General features: G+C 35.9%; 1 protein-coding gene across 1 annotated transcript; it reads left to right on the top strand.

Annotated features, from left to right (window-relative positions):
• The first annotated feature begins 2,510 nt into the window (after window positions 1-2,510).
• On the top strand, window positions 2,511-20,513 carry LOC124448399 (myosin heavy chain, striated muscle-like). Its single transcript, XM_046999409.1, is given in 44 exon segments — window positions 2,511-2,815; window positions 3,365-3,508; window positions 4,959-5,143; window positions 5,281-5,386; window positions 5,460-5,555; window positions 5,629-5,692; window positions 5,766-5,864; window positions 5,975-6,220; window positions 6,314-6,432; window positions 7,398-7,490; window positions 7,555-7,611; window positions 7,710-7,880; window positions 8,514-8,811; window positions 10,673-10,946; window positions 11,041-11,161; window positions 11,254-11,390; window positions 11,477-11,558; window positions 11,643-11,684; window positions 12,029-12,142; window positions 12,241-12,450; window positions 12,544-12,666; window positions 12,855-12,941; window positions 13,025-13,105; window positions 13,389-13,453; window positions 13,526-13,616; window positions 13,708-13,764; window positions 13,854-13,940; window positions 14,014-14,180; window positions 14,249-14,387; window positions 14,485-14,670; window positions 14,789-14,985; window positions 15,146-15,278; window positions 15,367-15,504; window positions 15,847-15,925; window positions 16,040-16,155; window positions 16,692-16,816; window positions 17,042-17,067; window positions 17,070-17,113; window positions 17,188-17,256; window positions 17,349-17,528; window positions 17,709-18,077; window positions 18,157-18,360; window positions 19,017-19,184; window positions 20,291-20,513. Coding segments are annotated over 44 exon segments (5,811 nt in total). The 5' UTR covers window positions 2,511-2,632; the 3' UTR covers window positions 20,330-20,513.
• Window positions 20,514-21,074: the final 561 nt, after the last annotated feature.

The raw sequence follows: 21,074 nt of genomic DNA, 5'->3' as shown, positions 1-21,074 counted from the left end.
AATTTTCTACAATAGCTCTTTAATACACCATGTTCACCATTTGTAATTGACTAAGCACATCAAAGACATAAAATCTTCGTGACTACACCACAGACAGTCAGTATGCTATTCGTAAAGACTTTATTTATTTGCTTCTTCGATACAAATTCTTATCTCCATAAGAGAAGTTTAAACGGAAGATCAAACTGCTGCATAGCAGAGAAAAGTAAACATACAGAGACTTGCTGCTCTATGTTTAATTGGATTATTTGCTGTTTTTTACCATTTTAGTGTTTCTTTGGTCAGAAAATGCTATATAATGGCTGAAGTCTTGGGTAAACGAAGCTTTAGACTGTGCGATAGAGTCCATCTTAAAGGTAGCGTGGTAGCGTTTCGATGTTATAAACTGATTTTGACATTAAACTTTTGAATTTTGAATGATTTTCAATAAGTTTGCTCATGCAGAGTCTTGGCTTGACAAAAATTTAGACGCTTTCCTGTTGTTTTCTAAACTGAGGTTTTTTGTCTCGTTGCATGTGCTTCGCGTTAAAATGTTGGGATATTTTGATTTAAAGACCTTGAGATGATGGGTTTTAGCTTGAGATAAACTCTTTAAAATCTCATCATTTCGCTCATCTTCCTACTGTCCAAAGTGCCATAATTATGATAACAATATCTTATCTTGGATCTTATACTGGTTTTAAAGTCAATATTTGTACAGCACTTGAATGAGAGAGTTGAAACTAGTTTTCTGGGTTAGAAATGTACGAACTGAAGGTGGTATAGTGATAAGGGATACACTAAGGGTGTTGGAGGGATATTTCAGTGATATATGATGAACACGCGGGATCATCTTCAAAAATCATAATAGCTTTTAGCGTAAGGAATGTAAAAGTATCATCGGATTTGTATTTCGGTTAAATAATCTGAATATTATTCAAATGATATTTGCCCCATGGAGCTCCAAAACAAATACCAACTCTTGGTATTTTGTATATCCTGGTAATGACCATGGTTTGATTGATCCTCATTGATCCTTAGCTGCTATGCCCCACAAGAATCCTCGTGTTCATATGAAACCCTTCACTTATCTACCTTCTCCTTTGCATTTGATCCTCATTGATCCTTAGCTGCTATGCCCCACATAGTAGCTTTGCATTTGATGCAATTGATTGCAATCTTATTCCCACTCTACCATTTTTTCCACCTTGAGGATTGATATTTTCCCACCATGAGGAATTAAGCGATATTTTTGTCTATCTACTTATAGAAAAACATGGAAGCAAGCCTTCATCTCTCTCACCCCGTCTGCGTGTTCTTCTTGGAGTGTAAAATATCGCCAAAGTCAAGTTTGTTGAAATATTACAATTGTTCGTCAGCGACTTTGACCAGAAAGATCTTGTTACCAAGCCCTAAAATATCTTTATTTTACGTGGGCGGGAAGGAGTATTGGAGCAAACGAAAAATGACTTAATTGAATCGTAAAAATCATCGTTATTTAGCTCTTTTTCTTGACTACTTTCTTTTCCTTATAATTGTTGCTAATTTTCTTTTAGCAAAAGTTTTTCTCTTCTGTCAAGTTGAATTTGAAATATGATAACGGCAAATGTTAGCCTTGACGAATAACGATGTCAACAGGCGAAAGGAATGTCTGGTTTCCCATCGAAAACAGTTAAAAGAAACATATTTTAGCGTTACGATTTCAAGCTACGATTACTTCCTTCCTAAAACATTTCATCACGTTCGGTGCTTTGCGAGTGGGTTTGGAAGTATTACTACAAAGATGGGTTCTGTGGCTTTTCTTGTTTTCAAAGTATTTGAATGCAGCCGAACGAAGAACAGTTTTTGCAGCTAAGCAGTTGTGCAGAAAGCTTGTGCGAAAATTACCTCACAACTGTCAAATATGGAGATTGCGTTTGATGTTTGCGTAAATTTACGCGAAATAAACACGACAAATCAGCCGCCTCCTCAGGGGTCAACAAGTTAAGTCCCTTGAAATCTGTTGCAACTTTAAGTGAAAACCTTATAGTTAAACATTTCTGGCGTTTTTTTTTACATTTTTCACTCCGAACTCCAAAATGCTTTCGTAATTTTGTCGACATTTTCTAGATTTTTCCACGGGAAAACATCGACAGTATTTCAGCTTGTTACTTATTAATTCCCAGGCCACAGGGTGATTCATAGTCTGTCGTAAATGTTGTTGAATAAACAGCCGTAAGTAATGGTCCCCGTTGAGAAAAAACACAATCGTGAATCGTACATCTTTGCTTTTATTAAGAATATAAATTAAGACAACGTTTACGGCATAAAACATTGCACTATAGAAATCATAAAAAGATTATAAATTGTCTTTAGAATGAACGACATAACGTGATTGGCCGATAGTACTTTTTCGTTCATCATCTGCGATTAATGGTGATTAATCTGTCTATATTTGGTAAGATGCGGGATTGTTATCAACCTTTGACTCTAGCCCGCATTAGCCAATCATAATGCCCCAAAGATCTATATGTATCTTATTTGTTGTATAGGGGAGTTGTCTTAGAGGTTGACTGTCAATGCAGCCTCTTCTCTGCCCAAGATTCTAGCAAGCATTTTATTGTTTTGCCATTTAAACCAACGCGAACGTCTTTCTACTTAACATTAGTTCAAAATGTCTGGGGAGGATCCGGAACCGTATCTTCGTCCAACGGACAAAGCGACAATGATCGAACGTACCAAAACGTTTGATGCAAAAAAATGGCTGTGGATACCTGATAAAAAGGAGGGTTATTTGGCCGCATCTGTCGTGTCCAGCAAAGGCGAAATGCTCACTGTTGAGACATCTGCTGGCAAGGTAACACTATATAACTGATACTTTATAGTCATGAAACAAAATATACACAAAGTGGGCTGACATTTCTGTCGCTAACCATCCCGTCCCGTTAAAACATCTGTGCATGGGATGAACCGTAATGCCAAACTTTATGTATGTTTTTGTTTACTGTGGGTTTGTATTCGCTGCTATTTAGCATCGATTGATATAAAAATGACGCAAAATCATTCATTTTTATAATATTTGGAAATACATTCAAGGCATTGTTCATACCAGACTGCTAGCGGGATATGTCAGTTATTAAGTTACTTTCTGGTTGGAATTTTACATAATTAATACCACCAGAAGAGCTCTGTATAACATACATCATTCATAGAAATCTTTCATTTGCCCGATTTTTGTTCCCATATGTTTCAAAATTCACAATTGCTCGATGTGCAATGTATAATGCATAATTGCCGGCTAATATGTTCCATATGCAACCATCTTATTGATTATTTTAATGAAATTTCGTATGCATTTTTGTTTACCAACATTCATGACATTATCGTGTTTGATTTCTTTATGTAGAAACTGGAAGTGAACAAGAATGACACACAGCAGATGAATCCACCGAAATTCGAAAAGTGTGAAGACATGGCCAGCCTAACCTACTTGAACGAAGCCAGCGTCTTGTACAATTTAAAACAGCGTTACACGTCAGCTTTGATTTATGTAAGTGCTTCTGATTAAGAAAATCTTTTTTTGTAGAGTGCTGTGACCAACTTGCTTGTTGCACGGTTCTGCCAAGTTTGCAGTACGTGCTTCATCATCTATGGTGCCTTAATAAGGAATAAGTTTGTTTAACCAGATTTAAAGGCAGCTTTACCTAATACAGTCATGATAATTTGCTTCTGATTTCGCAAAATTCTTATCGTTATTTTGCATAATAAATACATAAACATACCTTTGGGACTTACACTGATGTGCTTTAAGTCACGCTGTCTGCGATTTAAAATAAAAAGGTAATTTACGCAGATTTAAAGTGCTCCTAATGGATTGTCGGATCTCTTTTATCTTTGTGTCTCTGTCATTTATATTTGTAAAATGACATTTTATATCCTTGTGAACAACTTGAAATAACGCAATTGTTAGATTTTTATTCTCTTCTCCTTTAAACCCGAAAATCGAGACCTATTTATGTTTGTCAGTTAAAATACCCGTTTATTTTCTTACTGTTGCATCGCCTACGTCAATTACACATCATAAACATGTTCAATTAATATGACTATTAACACCGAGAATAGGATTGTACATACTCTGTTTGTCAAGTCTTAACAAAGACATTAAAATTTATTGACTTTACAAACCAATTAATCTTGCCTAAAATTTGTTATTTTCTGTTACATATAGCACTAGCTGAAGTCGTTATTTCTCAAATGACAAAAATCAGATGCGCTTTGCTGTGGTTGATGATTATGCAACCAGCAATCTTGCCAAAAAACCGACTCTTTGTAGAACTTAGAAGCAAAGCGAACCGATTTTAATCTTGCTCGTAAAAGTCCTACGTTTCAGAAACGTTAACTTTGAATAATATTGACAATTTACATATTTGCGCACGTGCACAGCACGACATGACGTGGAGGTGTGAAGTGCCTAAAGACCTACGAAACATGAGTCACATTTCACATCCGTCACATGTCTTGTGTTACGCTCGTACAATGCACGAAGCCCGAGTATCGTTACCCGTCGGGAGAGTCAATTTTTCAAACATGTTTAAAGATTGTTATATTTATATCAGCAACCTGATTATTAAAAAGTTTAGTAGTTTTCTTATTAAAACATAAGTATAGCATCATATCAGTTTCCAAGAATTTGAAGCAGAAAGCCATTGATTACATAAGGGGGGGGTGAGATTTTTTACCTTCCATACCCCCCTTCCTTGCGATGTCTCAGGTCATCGCATTTTTGTATCAACAATAATAATGATAAATTTAGTTGAAGCTCAAAATATTTTTTCCGTGCCGTTTTTGTATTTCTGCATAAGAATCGTCAAATACATTTTCGTTGAATTCTCGGAAGTTTAATTTGTGCTTCCCTCGGCCACAGTTGTTACTTTAGCTTTGCTAAATATCCAAAAATGTATTACCTCGAAGCAATTAAAATAGTTTTGTTTTCATTTTAGACGTACTCTGGTCTCTTCTGCGTCGCAGTAAATCCATATCGTCGTCTTCCTATCTACACACAACAAGTTGTTCATATGTTTAAAGGAAAGAAAAGAAGTGAAATGCCTCCACACGTCTTCTCCATTTGTGACAATGCATATCACGACATGTTACAGGATCGCGAAAATCAATCTATGTTGATCACGTAAGAGCCATCGTGTATCAACTGTTGTTCCTCCTTATCCTCCGATTGTCTCTTCCGTCAAGTCGACTGTATCTCTGTAAAGATTAGTGGGAACGCATTCAGATTCTTATGCGAGGTTTTGTTTACTTCTCTTCTAGTGGCGAAAGTGGCGCTGGAAAAACTGAAAACACGAAGAAAGTCATTCAGTATTTTGCTAACGTTTCAATGGGGGGGACAAAGAAAGAGCAGGAAAAGAATTCCAACGTAGGAAGCGTACAATTTTAAATGTCAAAGATCTTCTTGAATCCTCACTTATATAAACGTGGCTTTATTTCAGCTGCCATCCATCGAAGATCAAATCGTTATGTGTAATCCAATCCTCGAGGCTTATGGCAACGCCAAAACCATCCGAAACAATAACTCTTCACGTTTCGTAAGTTAGAAACGAGTTAAAATTTCAAACGGAAACGATGTTACTTTCAGTTTCAGCTTTTCATCTTTTACAGGGAAAGTTCATTCGATGTCATTTCAACGCCCAGGGAAAACTGGCTGGCGCCGATATCGAAACATGTAGGTGTTTGTGTGGGCCTAACGCGCGGCGAATTGCAGCACGAGTAAACTCACAAATTATGGATGTTTTTAGACCTTCTGGAGAAGTCACGTGTCATAAATCAAGGTCCAAATGAGAGATCCTACCACATCTTCTATCAAATCTTGAAAGCTGCACCGGATGATCTGCTGAGTATGTAAATATAATCGGCTTAGTATATAACAAATCTCTCTGGATGAAAATTTGCTCTACCCCTCAAACATGTCGCTTGATTTAACGAGGCTGTTTCTCGACTTTCTCAGAAAAGTTGCTGATTGACAGTCGCTCGCACGAGGACTACAAGTTTCTAGAAAAAAGTGTGGATTTTGCTCAAGGCATTGATGACAACGAATTGTGGGACGAAACTGAAGAAGCTGCGCAAATTCTGGGTTTTTCGGATGAAGAACGAATCTCGATGTACAAAACATGCGCAGGAATACTTCATTGGGGTAATGGACAGTTTAAACAGAGGCCAAGGGAGGAACAGGCAGATGTTGCTGATTCTAAAGGTACGGATGTTATGTTTTTTAAGCCTTTTTTACTGTTCTATTTTCTAACTTGCTTAATGAATATCTGTTTAAATATTTGATGCTGCAATTCAGCTTTGGAGAAAACGTCTTTCTTGCTTGGAATTCAGTATTCGGACTTCACAAAAATGTTGGTAAAACCGCGAATCAAAGTTGGCCATGAGTACGTAAACCAAGGAAGAAATATGCAACAGGTTTGTCTTGTTTTTATGCGACGGGTTTGTCTTGTTTTCAAACAACTGGTTTATCTTGTTTTTATACAACTGGTTTATCTTGTTTTTATACCACTGGTTTATCTTGTTTTTATACAACTGGTTTATCTTGTTTTTATACAACTGGTTTATCTTGTTTTTATATAACTGGTTTATCTTATTTTTATACAATTAGTTAGTCTTGTTTTTATGTAACTGCTTTATCTTGTTTTTATACAATGCTTTATCTTGTTTTTATACAACTGCTTTATCTTGTTTTTATACAACGGGTTTATCTTGTTTTATACAACCGGTTTATCTTGTTTTTATACAACCGGTTTATCCTGTTTTATGCAACTGGTTTATCTTGCTTTTACACAACTGGTTTATCTTGCTTTTATACAACTGGTTTATCTTGTTTTTATACAACTGTCGTATCTTGTTTTTATACAACCGGTTTATCCTGTTTTTATGCAACTGGTTTATCTTGTTTTTATACAACTGGTTTATCTTGCTTTTATACAACTGGTTTATCTTGTTTGTATAAAACTGGTTTATCTTATTTTTATACAATTAGTTAGTCTTGTTTTTATGCAACTGGTTTATCTTGTTTTTATACAACTGGCCTATCTTGTTTTTATACAACCGGCTTATCTTGTTTTTATACAACTGGTTTATCTTGTTTTTATACAACTGGTTTATCTTGTTTTTATACAACTGGTTTATCTTGTTTTTGTAAAACTGGTTTATTCTGTTTTTATACAACTGGTTTTGTTTTTCACCAAATTTATTAAAGATGACGTTGCAATTATTTAAAAAATGTACAATTGCACTATACCGCTCTCCATGGATTTGTACAAATCCTAGGTTGGTTGGTTAACGAGAGGAGTATATATGTTATGTTAGCATTGCAATGTTTGCAGTAAACACGTATTAAAGTCGTTATTATGTAAAAATATCTGTTTTAGGTTCTGTATTCTATCGGTGCCCTCTCCAAATCCATGTACGAACGAATGTTCTTCTGGCTTGTCAATAGGATTAACGTAACCTTGGATAGAAAGGTTTAATATGTTCGAATATTGTTAATCCTAAAATATTTTTGATTAACTTGATGATTTTCTTTAGGAAAAACGAAACTATTTTATCGGCGTTTTGGACATAGCTGGATTTGAAATCTTCGACGTAAATACAATTAAAAGATTCTTACTTTTGGAAAAATACTTAACTAATATGATTATTCTATTGTGAGGTTCTTGATTTTCAACTTTTCAATTGTGTAGTATAACTCCTTTGAACAATTGTGCATCAATTTGACGAACGAGAAACTTCAACAGTTTTTCAATCATCATATGTTTGTTTTGGAACAAGAAGAATATCAAAAGGAAGGAATCGAATGGGATTTCATTGATTTTGGAATGGATCTTGAACCGTGCATTAATCTTATAGAAAAGGTAAGTCTGTGAGTATAAGTTGTGTAAGAACGAAGAAACTTCACACTTTGACTAATAAAGTAAATGGTTTGAACCCGGGAGTATCGTTACATGTTTGTAGATGTAGATCGTCCAGGTTGGTATAGTCCTGAGAAGGACTGTTTTTGTTGTTGTTGACTGACGTTTCGACAACCTTAGCGGTAATCATCTTCAGAGTCAAAGGTTGTCGAAAACGTCAGTCAACATCAAGAACAACAGTCCTTCTCAGGACTCTACTAACCTGGACCATCTACAACTACAAACATGTAGTGAGACTCTTGTTATGAAGGCCTTATGGTTGCTATATGGATACGGTATACTAATATTATGAATCGAAAAACATCGTCACTATGCACCATGCCATTATTGAAACAATTTAAATTTAAATGTACTTCGCTGACGAAATGCACCGTCTCGTTTTTTCTATTTTTTCAATGCAATAATGGGAAATTTGTGAACAATGATTAGATGTTTATCACTAACAACCGTAAACCTTCAATTGTTTGTCTCTTCCGAACATAAGTTCTTGTTTGTGTCGGGCTCGTAGCGATTGTCTTGTTTTGACTCGCTTAAAGATTTCAAAGATTCAATATTTCTGCATTTTTTATTTTCCAGCCTATGGGTATTTTTGCTATCCTTGAAGAAGAGTGCATGTTTCCTAAAGCGACCGATCAAACATTTTTGAGCAAACTTCACAACACACATGATGGAAAACATCCCAATTACGCCAAACCAAAAGGGAGTAAAGCAACTTACGATTTTGAACTTGGACACTACGCTGGTAATGTCGGATACTCGGTCGCCAACTGGCTAGACAAAAATAAAGATCCGATCAACGAAGCCGTTGCTTCATTGCTTGGAAAATCCAGTGATAACTTTATTGCTAATATGTTCAAAGAATATAGCGGTGAAAGTAAGTTTGTTTTCGTTTATTTTATGCTAATATGTTCAAAGAATATAGCGGTGAAAGTAAGTTTGTTTTCGTTTATTTATTGCTAATATGTTCAAAGAATATAGCGGTGAAAGTAAGTTTGTTTTCGTTTATTTATTGCTAATATGTTCAAAGAATATAGCAGTGAAAGTAAGTTTGTTTTCGTTTATTTATTGCTAATATGTTCAAAGAATATAGCAGTGAAAGTAAGTTTGTTTTCGTTTATTTATTGCTAATATGTTCAAAGAATATAGCAGTGAAAGTAAGTTTGTTTTCGTTTATTTATTGCTAATATGTTCAAAGAATATAGCAGTGAAAGTAAGTTTGTTTTCGTTTATTTATTGCTAATATGTTCAAAGAATATAGCAGTGAAAGTAAGTTTGTTTTCGTTTATTTATTGCTAATATGTTCAAAGAATATAGCAGTGAAAGTAAGTTTGTTTTCGTTTATTTTTGCTAATATGTTCAAAGAATATAGCAGTGAAAGTAAGTTTGTTTTCGTTTATTTATTGCTAATATGTTCAAAGAATATAGCAGTGAAAGTAAGTTTGTTTTCGTTTATTTTTGCTAATATGTTCAAAGAATATAGCAGTGAAAGTAAGTCGTTTATTTTTTGCTAATATGTTCAAAGAATATAGCGGTGAAAGTAAGTTTGTTTTCGTTTATTTATTGCTAATATGTTCAAAGAATATAGCGGTGAAAGTAAGTTTGTTTTCGTTTATTTATTGCTAATATGTTCAAAGAATATAGCAGTGAAAGTAAGTTTGTTTTCGTTTATTTATTGCTAATATGTTCAAAGAATATAGCAGTGAAAGTAAGTTTGTTTTCGTTTATTTATTGCTAATATGTTCAAAGAATATAGCGGTGAAAGTAAGTTTGTTTTCGTTTATTTATTGCTAATATGTTCAAAGAATATAGCGGTGAAAGTAAGTTTGTTTTCGTTTATTTATTGCTAATATGTTCAAAGAATATAGCAGTGAAAGTAAGTTTGTTTTCGTTTATTTATTGCTAATATGTTCAAAGAATATAGCAGTGAAAGTAAGTTTGTTTTCGTTTATTTATTGCTAATATGTTCAAAGAATATAGCAGTGAAAGTAAGTTTGTTTTCGTTTATTTTTTGCTAATATGTTCAAAGAATATAGCGGTGAAAGTAAGTTTGTTTTTTTATTGCTTTTTTTTGCTTGTTTGTTTGTCTGTTTTTATTTGGCTTATTCACTAGTTTGTTTTTTTTGCGATAAAAATGCTATTATAAGCATATAAAAACTTACTGTGTGTAAGGAGTCAAGTTGAATTGTACAAGATTCAGTTTTTACCAGTGGTTTTTTAACAAATATCAGAAGAGATGGATTACTTCATCTAACCATCCTTCATATGAATTCAACGTCGACGTCTTAATCATGGAAATGCTTATAAAGCAAAAATATTTCTTTTTAAATTATAGCACTCCAAAAAAATAAATATAATATATTAATCCTAACACGGTTTTTAATATGCACATGAAAAACATGTGACTTGGACGAGATTTGAACTCGCACCTTCGGGATACTAGTCCGCCGCTCTACCTGTTGAGCTACCAAACCCAGAAAGGAACTTTTAAAATGACAGTGGATATCAACTTTTAAAATGACAGTGGATAGCACTCCAGAAAGGAACTTTTAAAATGACAGTGGATATTCTAAAATAGTTTTAGTGTACATCTCTTTTACAATGTTCCCATTTTGTACAACTACTGATGTCATAATGAAACTCTGCATTATCAAATATACTTCATGATATTTTACTTAGATCGGGCAGCGATAGTGTTGTTAAATGGTGTTAGTGTTACATCCCCCCTTCATTTTCAGGTAGTGGTAAAGCGCGCGGTGGGGGCAAGAAAGGTGGAAGTTTCCAAACCGTTTCAAACAGACACAAAGAGCAATTGAACAAACTTATGACGATGTTATACGCGACCACTCCTCATTTTGTGCGTTGTATAATTCCGAACGAGAAGAAAAATCCTGGTGAAATTGATGCAAATCTTGTCCTTCATCAGTTACGGTGTAATGGTGTCTTGGAAGGAATTCGAATTTGCAGAAAAGGATTCCCGAACAGAATGCCGTTTGATGAATTTAAACAACGGTTAGTAAATTGCTATTTAACTTGCATCTGGTTCAAACGCCATCGGTTATTCTGCCATCTTTATTAATCTGTTATATTGGAATGCAATCGTTAGGTACCAGATCCTTGCGCCAAATGCTATCCCACAAGGCTTCATGGATGGCAAGAAAGCAGCTGAGAAACTGATTGATGCTTTACAGTTGGAAGAAAATGAATACCGTGTTGGTACAACCAAGGTAAAAAGATCGACCAGTCACGTTGCTTCATAGTGGGAAACCGTGCTCTGATTGGTTGATTCAATTCAAAACATCCACTTCTCCATGTTTAGGTGTTCTTCCGAGCAGGTGTGCTAGGTACATTGGAGGATATGCGGGATGAACAATTGTCGAGGATTATCTCTCAGTTCCAGGCTTACGCTAAAGGTTTCCTCATGCGACGACGATACCGCAAGATGTGTGACCAGCGGTAAGTTAAATTGCCTTCACACAAAGATTTCGCGAAACAAAATTTTTAGCCCTTTGCAATGTTTTCATCCTGATTCGTTTTTGCAGAATTGGTATTGCTGTTATTCAGAGAAATGTGAGAAAGTATTTGTATTTGAAGAACTGGGCATGGTGGAAACTTTACACAAAGGTTTGCTATAAAATGTTCTTCATCAAAACAAGTTTTTCCGATGTAATAACAATTGTTTTTTTTGTTTCCTATCGTGATGTTCAGGTGAAACCGTTATTAAACGTCGCTCGTACTGAAGAAGAAGAGGTGAATATAAAATGATTGAATAGAGTGAAAGAGGAGGAGAGAAAGAGTTAGAGGAGGGTATGGAAGAGTTAGAGGAGTTAGAGAGGAGAGAGTTAAAGGAGAAGATGAAGAGTTAAAGGAAAGAAGAGAGGGAGGAGAGGGAGAAGAGGGAGGAGGGAAGGGAGGGATGGAAGAGGAGGAAGAAGAAGGAGGGAGGAAAGAGAAAGGAGGGAGGAGAAGAGGAGGGAGAGAGGAGGAGGGAAGAGGAGGGAAAGGAGTTGAGGAGGAGTGAAGAGAGAGTGAGGGAGAAGATGGAGGAGGAGAGGTGTTGTAACATCCTGTAGTAATTATGGTTATTGTGTTAGTTAGCAAAAATAAAAGAAGAATTGGCAAAGGAGAAAGAACTCAGACAGGCGCTTGAGAATGAAAAGACAGATTTGATTCAAGAAAAGCAAAACTTGTTTGATGATCTACAAAAGGTAAAATCCCATCTTCACCCTCTTGAATGAATTTCATCGCAACTCAATTGCTGGAGTTTTTCACAATGATGAATGTGTCGCTCGTTTTATTTGATTAGGAAAGCGAAACGTTAGAGAACACAATGGAAGATCTTCAAAAAGCCAGAGGGCGTCTTGATGATATGGAGTCACAATTGAATGAACTGAATGAAAGATTAGAAGATGAAGAAGACAACAATGCTGAAATGACTGCATTGAAAAACAAACTTGAGGATGAGATCGAAGATTTAAAACAAGAAGCAAATGAGCTTGGAAATGCTCTCGATAAGGTATGTCTGATTTCACTGTAAGCAGATCTATTCAGTAATTTTAAGAGATCATCTTTAGTGAACATGTTTCTGTTAAATTTGTGTTTGTTTCAGGCCGAACAAGAGAAGGCAGCAAAGCAACAAGATATTGAACGACTCAACGATGAGATTGCCAAACAAGACTCCGCCTTGGAGAAGCTCAACAAAGAGAAACGAAGCCTGGAAGATGAACGAAACGTGAGTTATTCTTTTTCTCTTATGAATGTTTCAGCAACAAATTTCTCTTCACCCAAATTATGCAGTCTTTTCACGATGGCATGCATATGTGTAAAGGGAATTTAAATTAGCGCTAATGTACTACCATTCTCTAGAGAAATATTCTCACATATTTACGAACTAATGCTGTGAAATGGCTTACGTTTAAGGATCTAGAAGAACAACTTCACGAAGAAGAAAATAAAGTGAACAGTTTGAATAAGGCGAAAGCGAAACTTGAACGAGAGTTGGATGAGGTAAAAATGCAATTTAAAAACGACAATGTCATTGACAGTTATAAATCTTTGTTTTTATACTGTGTTCTGTGTTTTACTTTTAGCAAATTGATGCTTTTGAAAAAGAGAAGAAAGTTCGCGGCGAAGTAGAGAAACAAAAGAGAAAATTAGAAGGAGATCTTAAGGTTTGAATTTCATAGATTGTCGACGATAAGTTGATGTAAGTTGCCGCCATTGTCTGGAGTGTTGTTGTTCTAAAGTAAGAAATCAACACCCCCCTGGTGTCTTTAATATATCAATAATTTCCGGGTAGTCGGATTTCTTCAAGCATACTCACCTGCTAAACTCTGTCGTATATTTGAAGGATGTAAAATCAACAAAATACAAAAAAAAAACCAGTCATATTCCCAGTTCTCGATGACACATGCACAAATTGACAACATTTTGATCTTCTTTTTGCAATATCAGATGGCTCGCGACGAAATAAAAGAAATCACAGGGAAACGAGATGAACTGGAAATAGTTGTAAAAAAGTTTGTATCATAACATCTAAAATCATTAAATTCGAAATACGAAATATACTTAAATTTTCCTTATTTTCCAAGGCGCGATGCCGAAATCAGCGAACTGAACAACGTAGTTGAAGATAATAATTCTTTGATTGCCCAGTTACAGAAAAGAATAAAGGAACTTGAGGTTTGTTGTGAGTTTTATGATTAAGGAAAATGACTTTGCCAGTTGGTCTTATCTGTGAATGATCAATCGTCAATTTTCGTTAAAACTTTAGGCTAAGGTTGCAGAGCTCGAGGATGAGTTAGAAAACGAGCGAGGTCTCAGAGCAAAGGTACGATTATTTTGGTATAACTTTGGTGAGAAAAATGTCCCCTTTTCAGTGTATTAAATCATTTTTTCTCAATTTCTAATCTCACTAAGGTTGAACGAGCACGTAACGACTTGGAGAGAGAACTCGATGATCTTCAAGATGCCCTCGACGAACAAGGAGGCGCCACGCAAGCTCAGGTAATTCATATCCTTCATTATCTACGATTATCCATAAGTTTATTCACAAAATTAATTGAACTTTTTGCTGCAGGTCGAGTTAAACAAGAAACGGGAAGCCGAGATTAGCAAATTAAGACGTGATGTGGAAGAAGCTAATGTTCAACACGAGCAAGCCATCAGTAGTATGAGAAATAAACATCAACAAGCTTTGTCAGAGGTTCAAGAAGAATTGGAAGCTTCCAAGAAGGCAAAATCAAAGTGAGTTAAGGCCGTACTCCTCCATACATTGAAGCGATTCTTTAATAAAACACTCTTGTCTTTGTTAGACTGGAGAAAGAACGAAATTCTTTGACAGCTGAAGCGGACGAACTTGCCGAAAGTAACGAAAAGCTGCAGAAAGCTAAGTCTTCTTTGGAAAAGGCCAATCGAACTTTGGATTCTGAATTGTCTGAGCGAAAGAGCGAAGTAAGAGGCTTTACTACCAAATATTTTTACTTTTATCATAATAAAAGCGAACGCAACATCTTTAGCTTATTAGCTGTTCGTCTTTGTTGAAATCTAGCTCGAAGAGCTGCGTCTCGCTAATGCCGATCTCGTTTCTGCAAAACAAGCACTAAGCAACGAGAACGCTTCTCTCAGCGCACAGTTGACTGAGTTGGAAGGACGCGTTTCTTCTTTGTTGAAGAGCAAAAAAACTTTGGAAATCCAACTTGAAGAGACGAAGAATCAACTAGAGGAGGAAAGTCGGGTGGGTATCTCCATTTACTTCTGCATTTTATTGGTTGATTTAACACGACCTTTCCTACAGTCAATTGCTCAGATATTGAATTGTTTTAATTTTATTCTCTTCGGTGTGCTTTTAACAGGCAAAGAACGACTTCTTCGACAAAATGAAAAATTTCGAGGCGGACCTGGAACTTGCGCGTCAGGACAACGAGGATCTAGAAGAAGCGAAGGAAAACTTGGAAAAGGAAGTGGCGAAAGCAAAGAATGAGATTTCAAACTGGAAGAGGAAATTTGAAGAGGAAGGACAAGCAAAGGCGGAGGAACTGGAAGTGGCTAGGTAAGTTCCTTTTCATACATCCCTTCATGTTTAACATGTACATCATAAATCTTTACGTTCGTTCACACTTTATGTTCGTCCATTTTTATTTTTTTTTTGATAAGAAGTGTTCTAGCTAAGAACAGATTGTATGTGAACCTACATTGTTGTGTATTTTCAGACGCAAGCTTGCTGCAAAACTGGCTGAGACAGAAGAACAACTCGCGGCTGCAATGTCTAAGGCGAATTCCGCTGAGAAAGCGAAACAACGATTGGCTGGTGAGGTCGAAGATCTCAATGTAGAACTGGACAAGGTAGACAATCATTTTTAGGAGTTCTTTCAACATATCATTGACCCTTACACTAAGTAATTACATATCTGCCCAATGTTTATTTTTACAGGCTCAAAATCTTGCATCATCGTACGAAAAGAAACAAAAGAAAATTGATCAGGAAATCGGACAATGGAAGGCAAAAGTTGACGAGATTCAAGATGAACTTGAGGCATCGCAACGCGAATCGCGCAACAACTCCACTGAGGTAACCTGAGCTATATATATGTATGTATACCTGGATGGCGTTATGCATTGGATAGCAGAAATCTCCAAATTTGTAAAAAAGGTGTTTATATTTTTCTTACGACAACGATATTTCGTAATCTTCGAAACAATATTTTATTTCAGTGATTGTTCAGTTCGAATCTTATACTTTTTGCTTTTTAAAAGTTTTATAAAAGTTTAAAAAATTTGCTATCCAATGGATAACGCTATCCAGGCCCCTGATCTCCCTCTCTCTCTATATATATATATATTATCGAGGCAACTTGATCTATATATGTATAACTGAAGTGATGTTTATTGACTTAAAACTATGTACTTTCAGGTTTACAAGCTTCGAGGTCAGCTCGAAGAGGCACAGGATCTAATGGAACAATTGAAACGAGAGAAGAAATCCTTGGAAGGTATGTTGAGAAGTTTTTGAATGGTGGTATACTTTAACTAAGCTCTAAGTTTTTGTTTGATGACGTTAATGTCGATGTGTTTGACTCGTCTAAATTGGAGATTTTGCATTGCAGTGGAAGTGAAAGATCTTTACGATCAACTTGGCGAAGGAGGAAAGTCTGTTGTTGAGTTTGAAAAACTTAAAAAGAGACTAGAGTTGGAAAAAGAAGAACTTCAAATGAACATGGAGGTAAAAGCTTAAAACTTCTGTCCATAAGTTTTGCCAGTTACAAACATTTTTACCAATATTTCACTAAACGAGGGTTTTCTACAGCTTAAAGAATGAGTGTCATAATAACGCTTTGCGCGCTTGGGTTTGTAATAAACTTTTGATTTTTGACACAGAATTTAGTGATTGTTTTCTAACTAACCTAATGTAAAATAACGTCTTTTTTAAATTTGACTCTCGTTGTTTCTTGGCCAGCAACGTTTTGGGGTTCATGGATAAGACTTGCTAATAGAAGTGGACATAGTACAGCACTAAAAACCTAAAATGCTGTCATTTTTTGGGTGCGCGTAAATGTCTGCCGGTAAAGTGCGCAAAGCTTCTCTGTGTGGGACTCATTCTTTAACGAATAATTTTTTAATTATTTCGTTCAGTCAAGTATAGTCTAATTTGAAATTCCAGAATTATTTGTGCGATGTAATTATGTACGCACAAAGCTTTAGCAATTTCTATCTTCAATTTGATTTCATATAACCTCACCTAGTGTTGTATTCTTACAGGAACTAGAAGGTGCATTGGAACAAGAAGAAGCAAAGGTTCTTAAAATGCAACTGGAAATGACTCAGTTGAAACAAGAATATGAACGCCGTCTTGCTGAAAAAGATGAGGATGCCGAAAGTCTAAGGTAGAAACTGTCGCTTGTAACTTCTATGAATAAAATGATTGATTTTACTTCCAATCCAGGGTTCGAATCCCGTTGAGTCACCTGAATTTTTCAGGTTCATGAGACAATTGCTTAAATTGTCCAGCAAAGTGCGAAGATCATATCTACATCTAATTTACTCCCGTTATCATTATTCACACTATATTTGGGAAAATTTCCATCATGTTTTAATTTTGATCAATGTAGAAAAAATTTCAACCGCCAACAAGAGAGTATCAAGCGTCGCTCGAAGCCGAGAGCAAAGCTAAGAATGAACAGGTTGAAAACAAATCTTTATCAACATCTTTCGCATCTTTTTTCATTCATTTTATTCACCCTTTCGTTTGTGGCAGATACGACTGAAGAAGAAAGCTGAACAGGACGCTGCCGCCCTGGAACTGGCTCTAGAAGGCGCAAACAGGGTAATACTTCATGTCGATAGCATTCAACTCTTTTTCATACATTAAATCTATAGTTACACGTTTTGGTAATAGCAACATTAACAAATTTTCAGGAGAACGCCGAAAACGCTAAGAATGCAAAGAAATTGCAACAACAGATCAAAGAATTGCAAGTTATGATTGAAGATGAGCAGAAGGCGCGCGATGACGCTCGGGAAAGTCTGTCGAAGGCCGAACGAAATGCCAACAAGCTGTCTTCTGAACTGGAAGAAGTTAGATCCTTACTGGAACAGGTAGATGATAAATGAAAAATGTTGAAGAAATGAGTAGAATGTTTTAGGAAATAGGAAAAATATTCAGGTGTACGTATGATAATCTTATCGAGACTATAGCTATATGGCAAATGCCGTTGGAACGAGTTGGATGTTAGGGGAAACATGAGGATATTTGATCACGTGATTATTTACAATTAGGCTGAACGTGCCCGCAGAAACGCCGAGAGTGAAGGAGCTGAAGCTGTCGACCGTGTCGCTGAACTTCAAGCGCAAGTTTCATCATTACAATCGAGCAAGCGTAAGGCTGAAGATGATGTACAGAGCATGCGTGATGCTCAGGATGAGTTAGAAAGTGATCTTAAAACTGCCGAGGAAAAAGCCCGCCGAAGTGCTGCCGATGCTTCCCGACTCGAAGACGAACTCGCTTCAGTTCAACAAGCGGCGAGCGCTGCCGAAAAAGCAAAATCTAACGCGGACAAATTGGCGAAGGATCTTCAAGCTCGCCTTGAGGAAGTCGAAGCTGCCGGTGGAAAAGCTTTAAAGAACAAAATCAAGACTTTGGAACAGGTTTAAATAAATATTTATTCGTATGTTTCACATAGGTTAAATGAATGATAAAATGCTTATTCCGAGCCTTGTTTTGCAGCGAATCAAAGATCTGGAAGACGATTTGGACGCTGAAGCTCGTACGAAGACCGAACAACAGAAAGCAATAAAGAAGAATGATCGCAAGCTGAAGGAGATGGTTGCCCAAGCTGATGAAGATCGCAGAACAATCGAGAAACTGCAAGATGCCAATGAAAGAAACAACAAGAAAATGACTTCGTTACGTCGTCGTGCCGAAGAAGCTGTAAGTAACAATACTCATTTTTGATTGGCTGTAGGATATTCATATTTGATTGGCTGTGACTAAGGATGTTTATATTTGATTGGCTGTAAGTCAGGATGATCAAATCAGATTGGATGTAGGGTATTCATATTTCATTGGCTGTTAGATATATTTGATTGGCTGTATGTTGGTGATGTTTTATTGGCTGTAAAGTAAGGATGCTTCTATTTCATTGGTTGTAAGGATGCTCATATTTGATTGGCTGTATAGTAAGGATGCTTCTATTTCATTGGTTGTAAGTAATGATGCTCATATTTGATTGGCTGTATAGTAAGGATGCTTCTATTTCATTGGTTGTAAGTAATGATGCTCATATTTGATTGGTTGTAAAGTAAGGATTTTGTATTTCATTTGCTGTAAGTGATGATGTTCATGCTTGATTGGCTAATTTATGTTTTGTGAACAAATTTGATTCATTTCCAGGGACACTTGTAATAAATGTTAACTATAAAGTCTCTCAATGGTGTCATACAACAACCATTTTATTTTATTTTCTTCAAAGTTCAACGATTTGTCTACCGCTATGTCGATTATTGAAAACACTCTAAATGACGAGATTCGGTAAGGTCATAAAATGAATAGATATTAAAACGAGTCAAATTGTTTGTTTTTTGTAGGAAGAAACAGCAGCCAGTAACATGACCAAACTTCGTCGCGTACAAGCAGATCTTGAACTAGCTGAGGAGCGAGCTGATGCCGCTGAGCAGGCTGCTCGTCGTCGTCCTACAGCTGGCCGTTCTACTGGGAGAAGTGCAGCAAGAACCCCTTCACGATCTACGCGCGAGGTGACGAATAGTGACGAAGACGACGAGTAGATTTTTAATCCCAATTTCATTGACCTCATTTGAATAAAAAGCCGTATTTAGTGATTACATATACTTGCATGAGCAAATTCCAGAAACGACATTATGTCTCTTTGATAGAATTAAAAAAATACTTCCTTGCATTTTTATACTTAATTAAGAATATATATAAATTTTTTGGCGTGGAACATGCAGTGTTTACATCACATGAAAAGACTTCCTTTATGTCCTTTTATGTCTCGGTATTGAAAATTACAAACATTAGTTTCACTTAGTTTCTTTGAATTTTAACAAAAACTTGGTAACGTTAATGAGCGTCTTTAACGAAGGCTTCGTACGGTATGCACGAAGTTTTAAGAAAAGAAAATAATGCAACAACATTTCAAAAGCTGAAAGTTTAGATGTTATTCGTGACAAGTGTGATCGACAAAATTTCCTAGTGTGCGCGGAAGTTTTGAACAACATTTGTTATTCGTGACAGATGAGTAAAAGATCAAATGTTGTTCAAAACTTCCGCGCACAACAGGAAATTTTGTCGATCACACTTGTCACGAATAACAAGTAAGCGCGGCAAGTTCATCAGTGTGCGGCGGGCTTAACATGCAAACATCCGTAATTCCTTAAAAATGTCAAGAATTTTTGTAATTTCAAACCGAAACACAAGCTGAAGACCCCTAGGATAGAAATGTATTTACTCGGAATGGATTGAAAACTAATCGTTTTATTTCCAAGACATGCATCTTTTTCTTCCGTTTTTAATTGCGATAATTTTGATAAGAACTATGATATTGTTGCTGCGGAAGTTTTAAAACTCTTTCATAATTCAGGAAACGCGATCAAAAATGCTTGACAGACATAATTCATAAGCTTCTCTTGACCAAATTAGGCATTATTGACGTCGGAAAATACTTTTTAAGGATATGTTTTGACTGTCAACTAAATAAATTATTTTAAGTAGATTTTGAAAAATGCGAGGAAGTATTTCTGTCCCAAGAGGATGAAGTTTCATGTACTTTATGCAATGCAATATTTTACATGTCTGGTAAATATATTTTGCTAATTATTTTTTATCGTCTTGTCCATTTTAGGGTTCTCGAAGAGGCTCGCAGAGCAGTGATGCTGAATGATTCAAAAACGGAGATCTACCTGAAATACTTACAGCTGGAATAGCATCTAGATAACTTATCTTGGACAATTTTATGAAGTATTTGAATTGTGAAGAATAGCTTATTTTTATCATTGATTTTATGTAACCAGTAATAGGATTGTAGTCATTTTCTAATTTCAATAAAGTAAACTTTGTCAATTTTCCATCGAGGTTCTGAATCAATAAGTAACTATAATCTCATCTTCATTGGCAAATTCGCATTTTTCTTTGAGAATATTCTTTGGTTTTCGCAATGAAGGTTAGGGATATCTGTTGATTCGTTATCAATATGGGTGTCTATCTGCAAGGGAGAGTTAGGGATGTATGTTAGTTATCAATATGGATGTCCAACTAATAGAGTTAGGAGCAAACGTTTGCATGAGTGTCTACCAGTGGGGAGGAGAATATTTGTGTTCAGACCGTATCTACCGGTTTGATATGGGTTTGATGCTTTGATGTTCTCAGCATGTGTGTCTACTAGGGGGGATGGATCATATTTGATCACATGTGTATTTCATAGTACCATAGGTGTACCCAATTGCTATGGGAGATTTTTGTAAAATTCCAAAGCTCCTTTCGATGACATAAACAAAATATTTTTAAATTTCTTTCAGACGGTTTAAATAGCTTGTGAGAAAACGATGAATCTGGGTTTTAAAATAAACACAAATCAATCTTGGAGACATTTGTGGGAACTCTCGAGCAGTTGCAACCTCTGACATGTA

This window comes from Xenia sp. Carnegie-2017, unplaced genomic scaffold, assembly GCF_021976095.1.
Source record: "Xenia sp. Carnegie-2017 unplaced genomic scaffold, XeniaSp_v1 HiC_scaffold_23, whole genome shotgun sequence".
NCBI classification, from domain to species: Eukaryota; Metazoa; Cnidaria; class Anthozoa; order Malacalcyonacea; family Xeniidae; genus Xenia; species Xenia sp. Carnegie-2017.
This window is presented reverse-complemented; position numbering and strand designations above follow the sequence as displayed.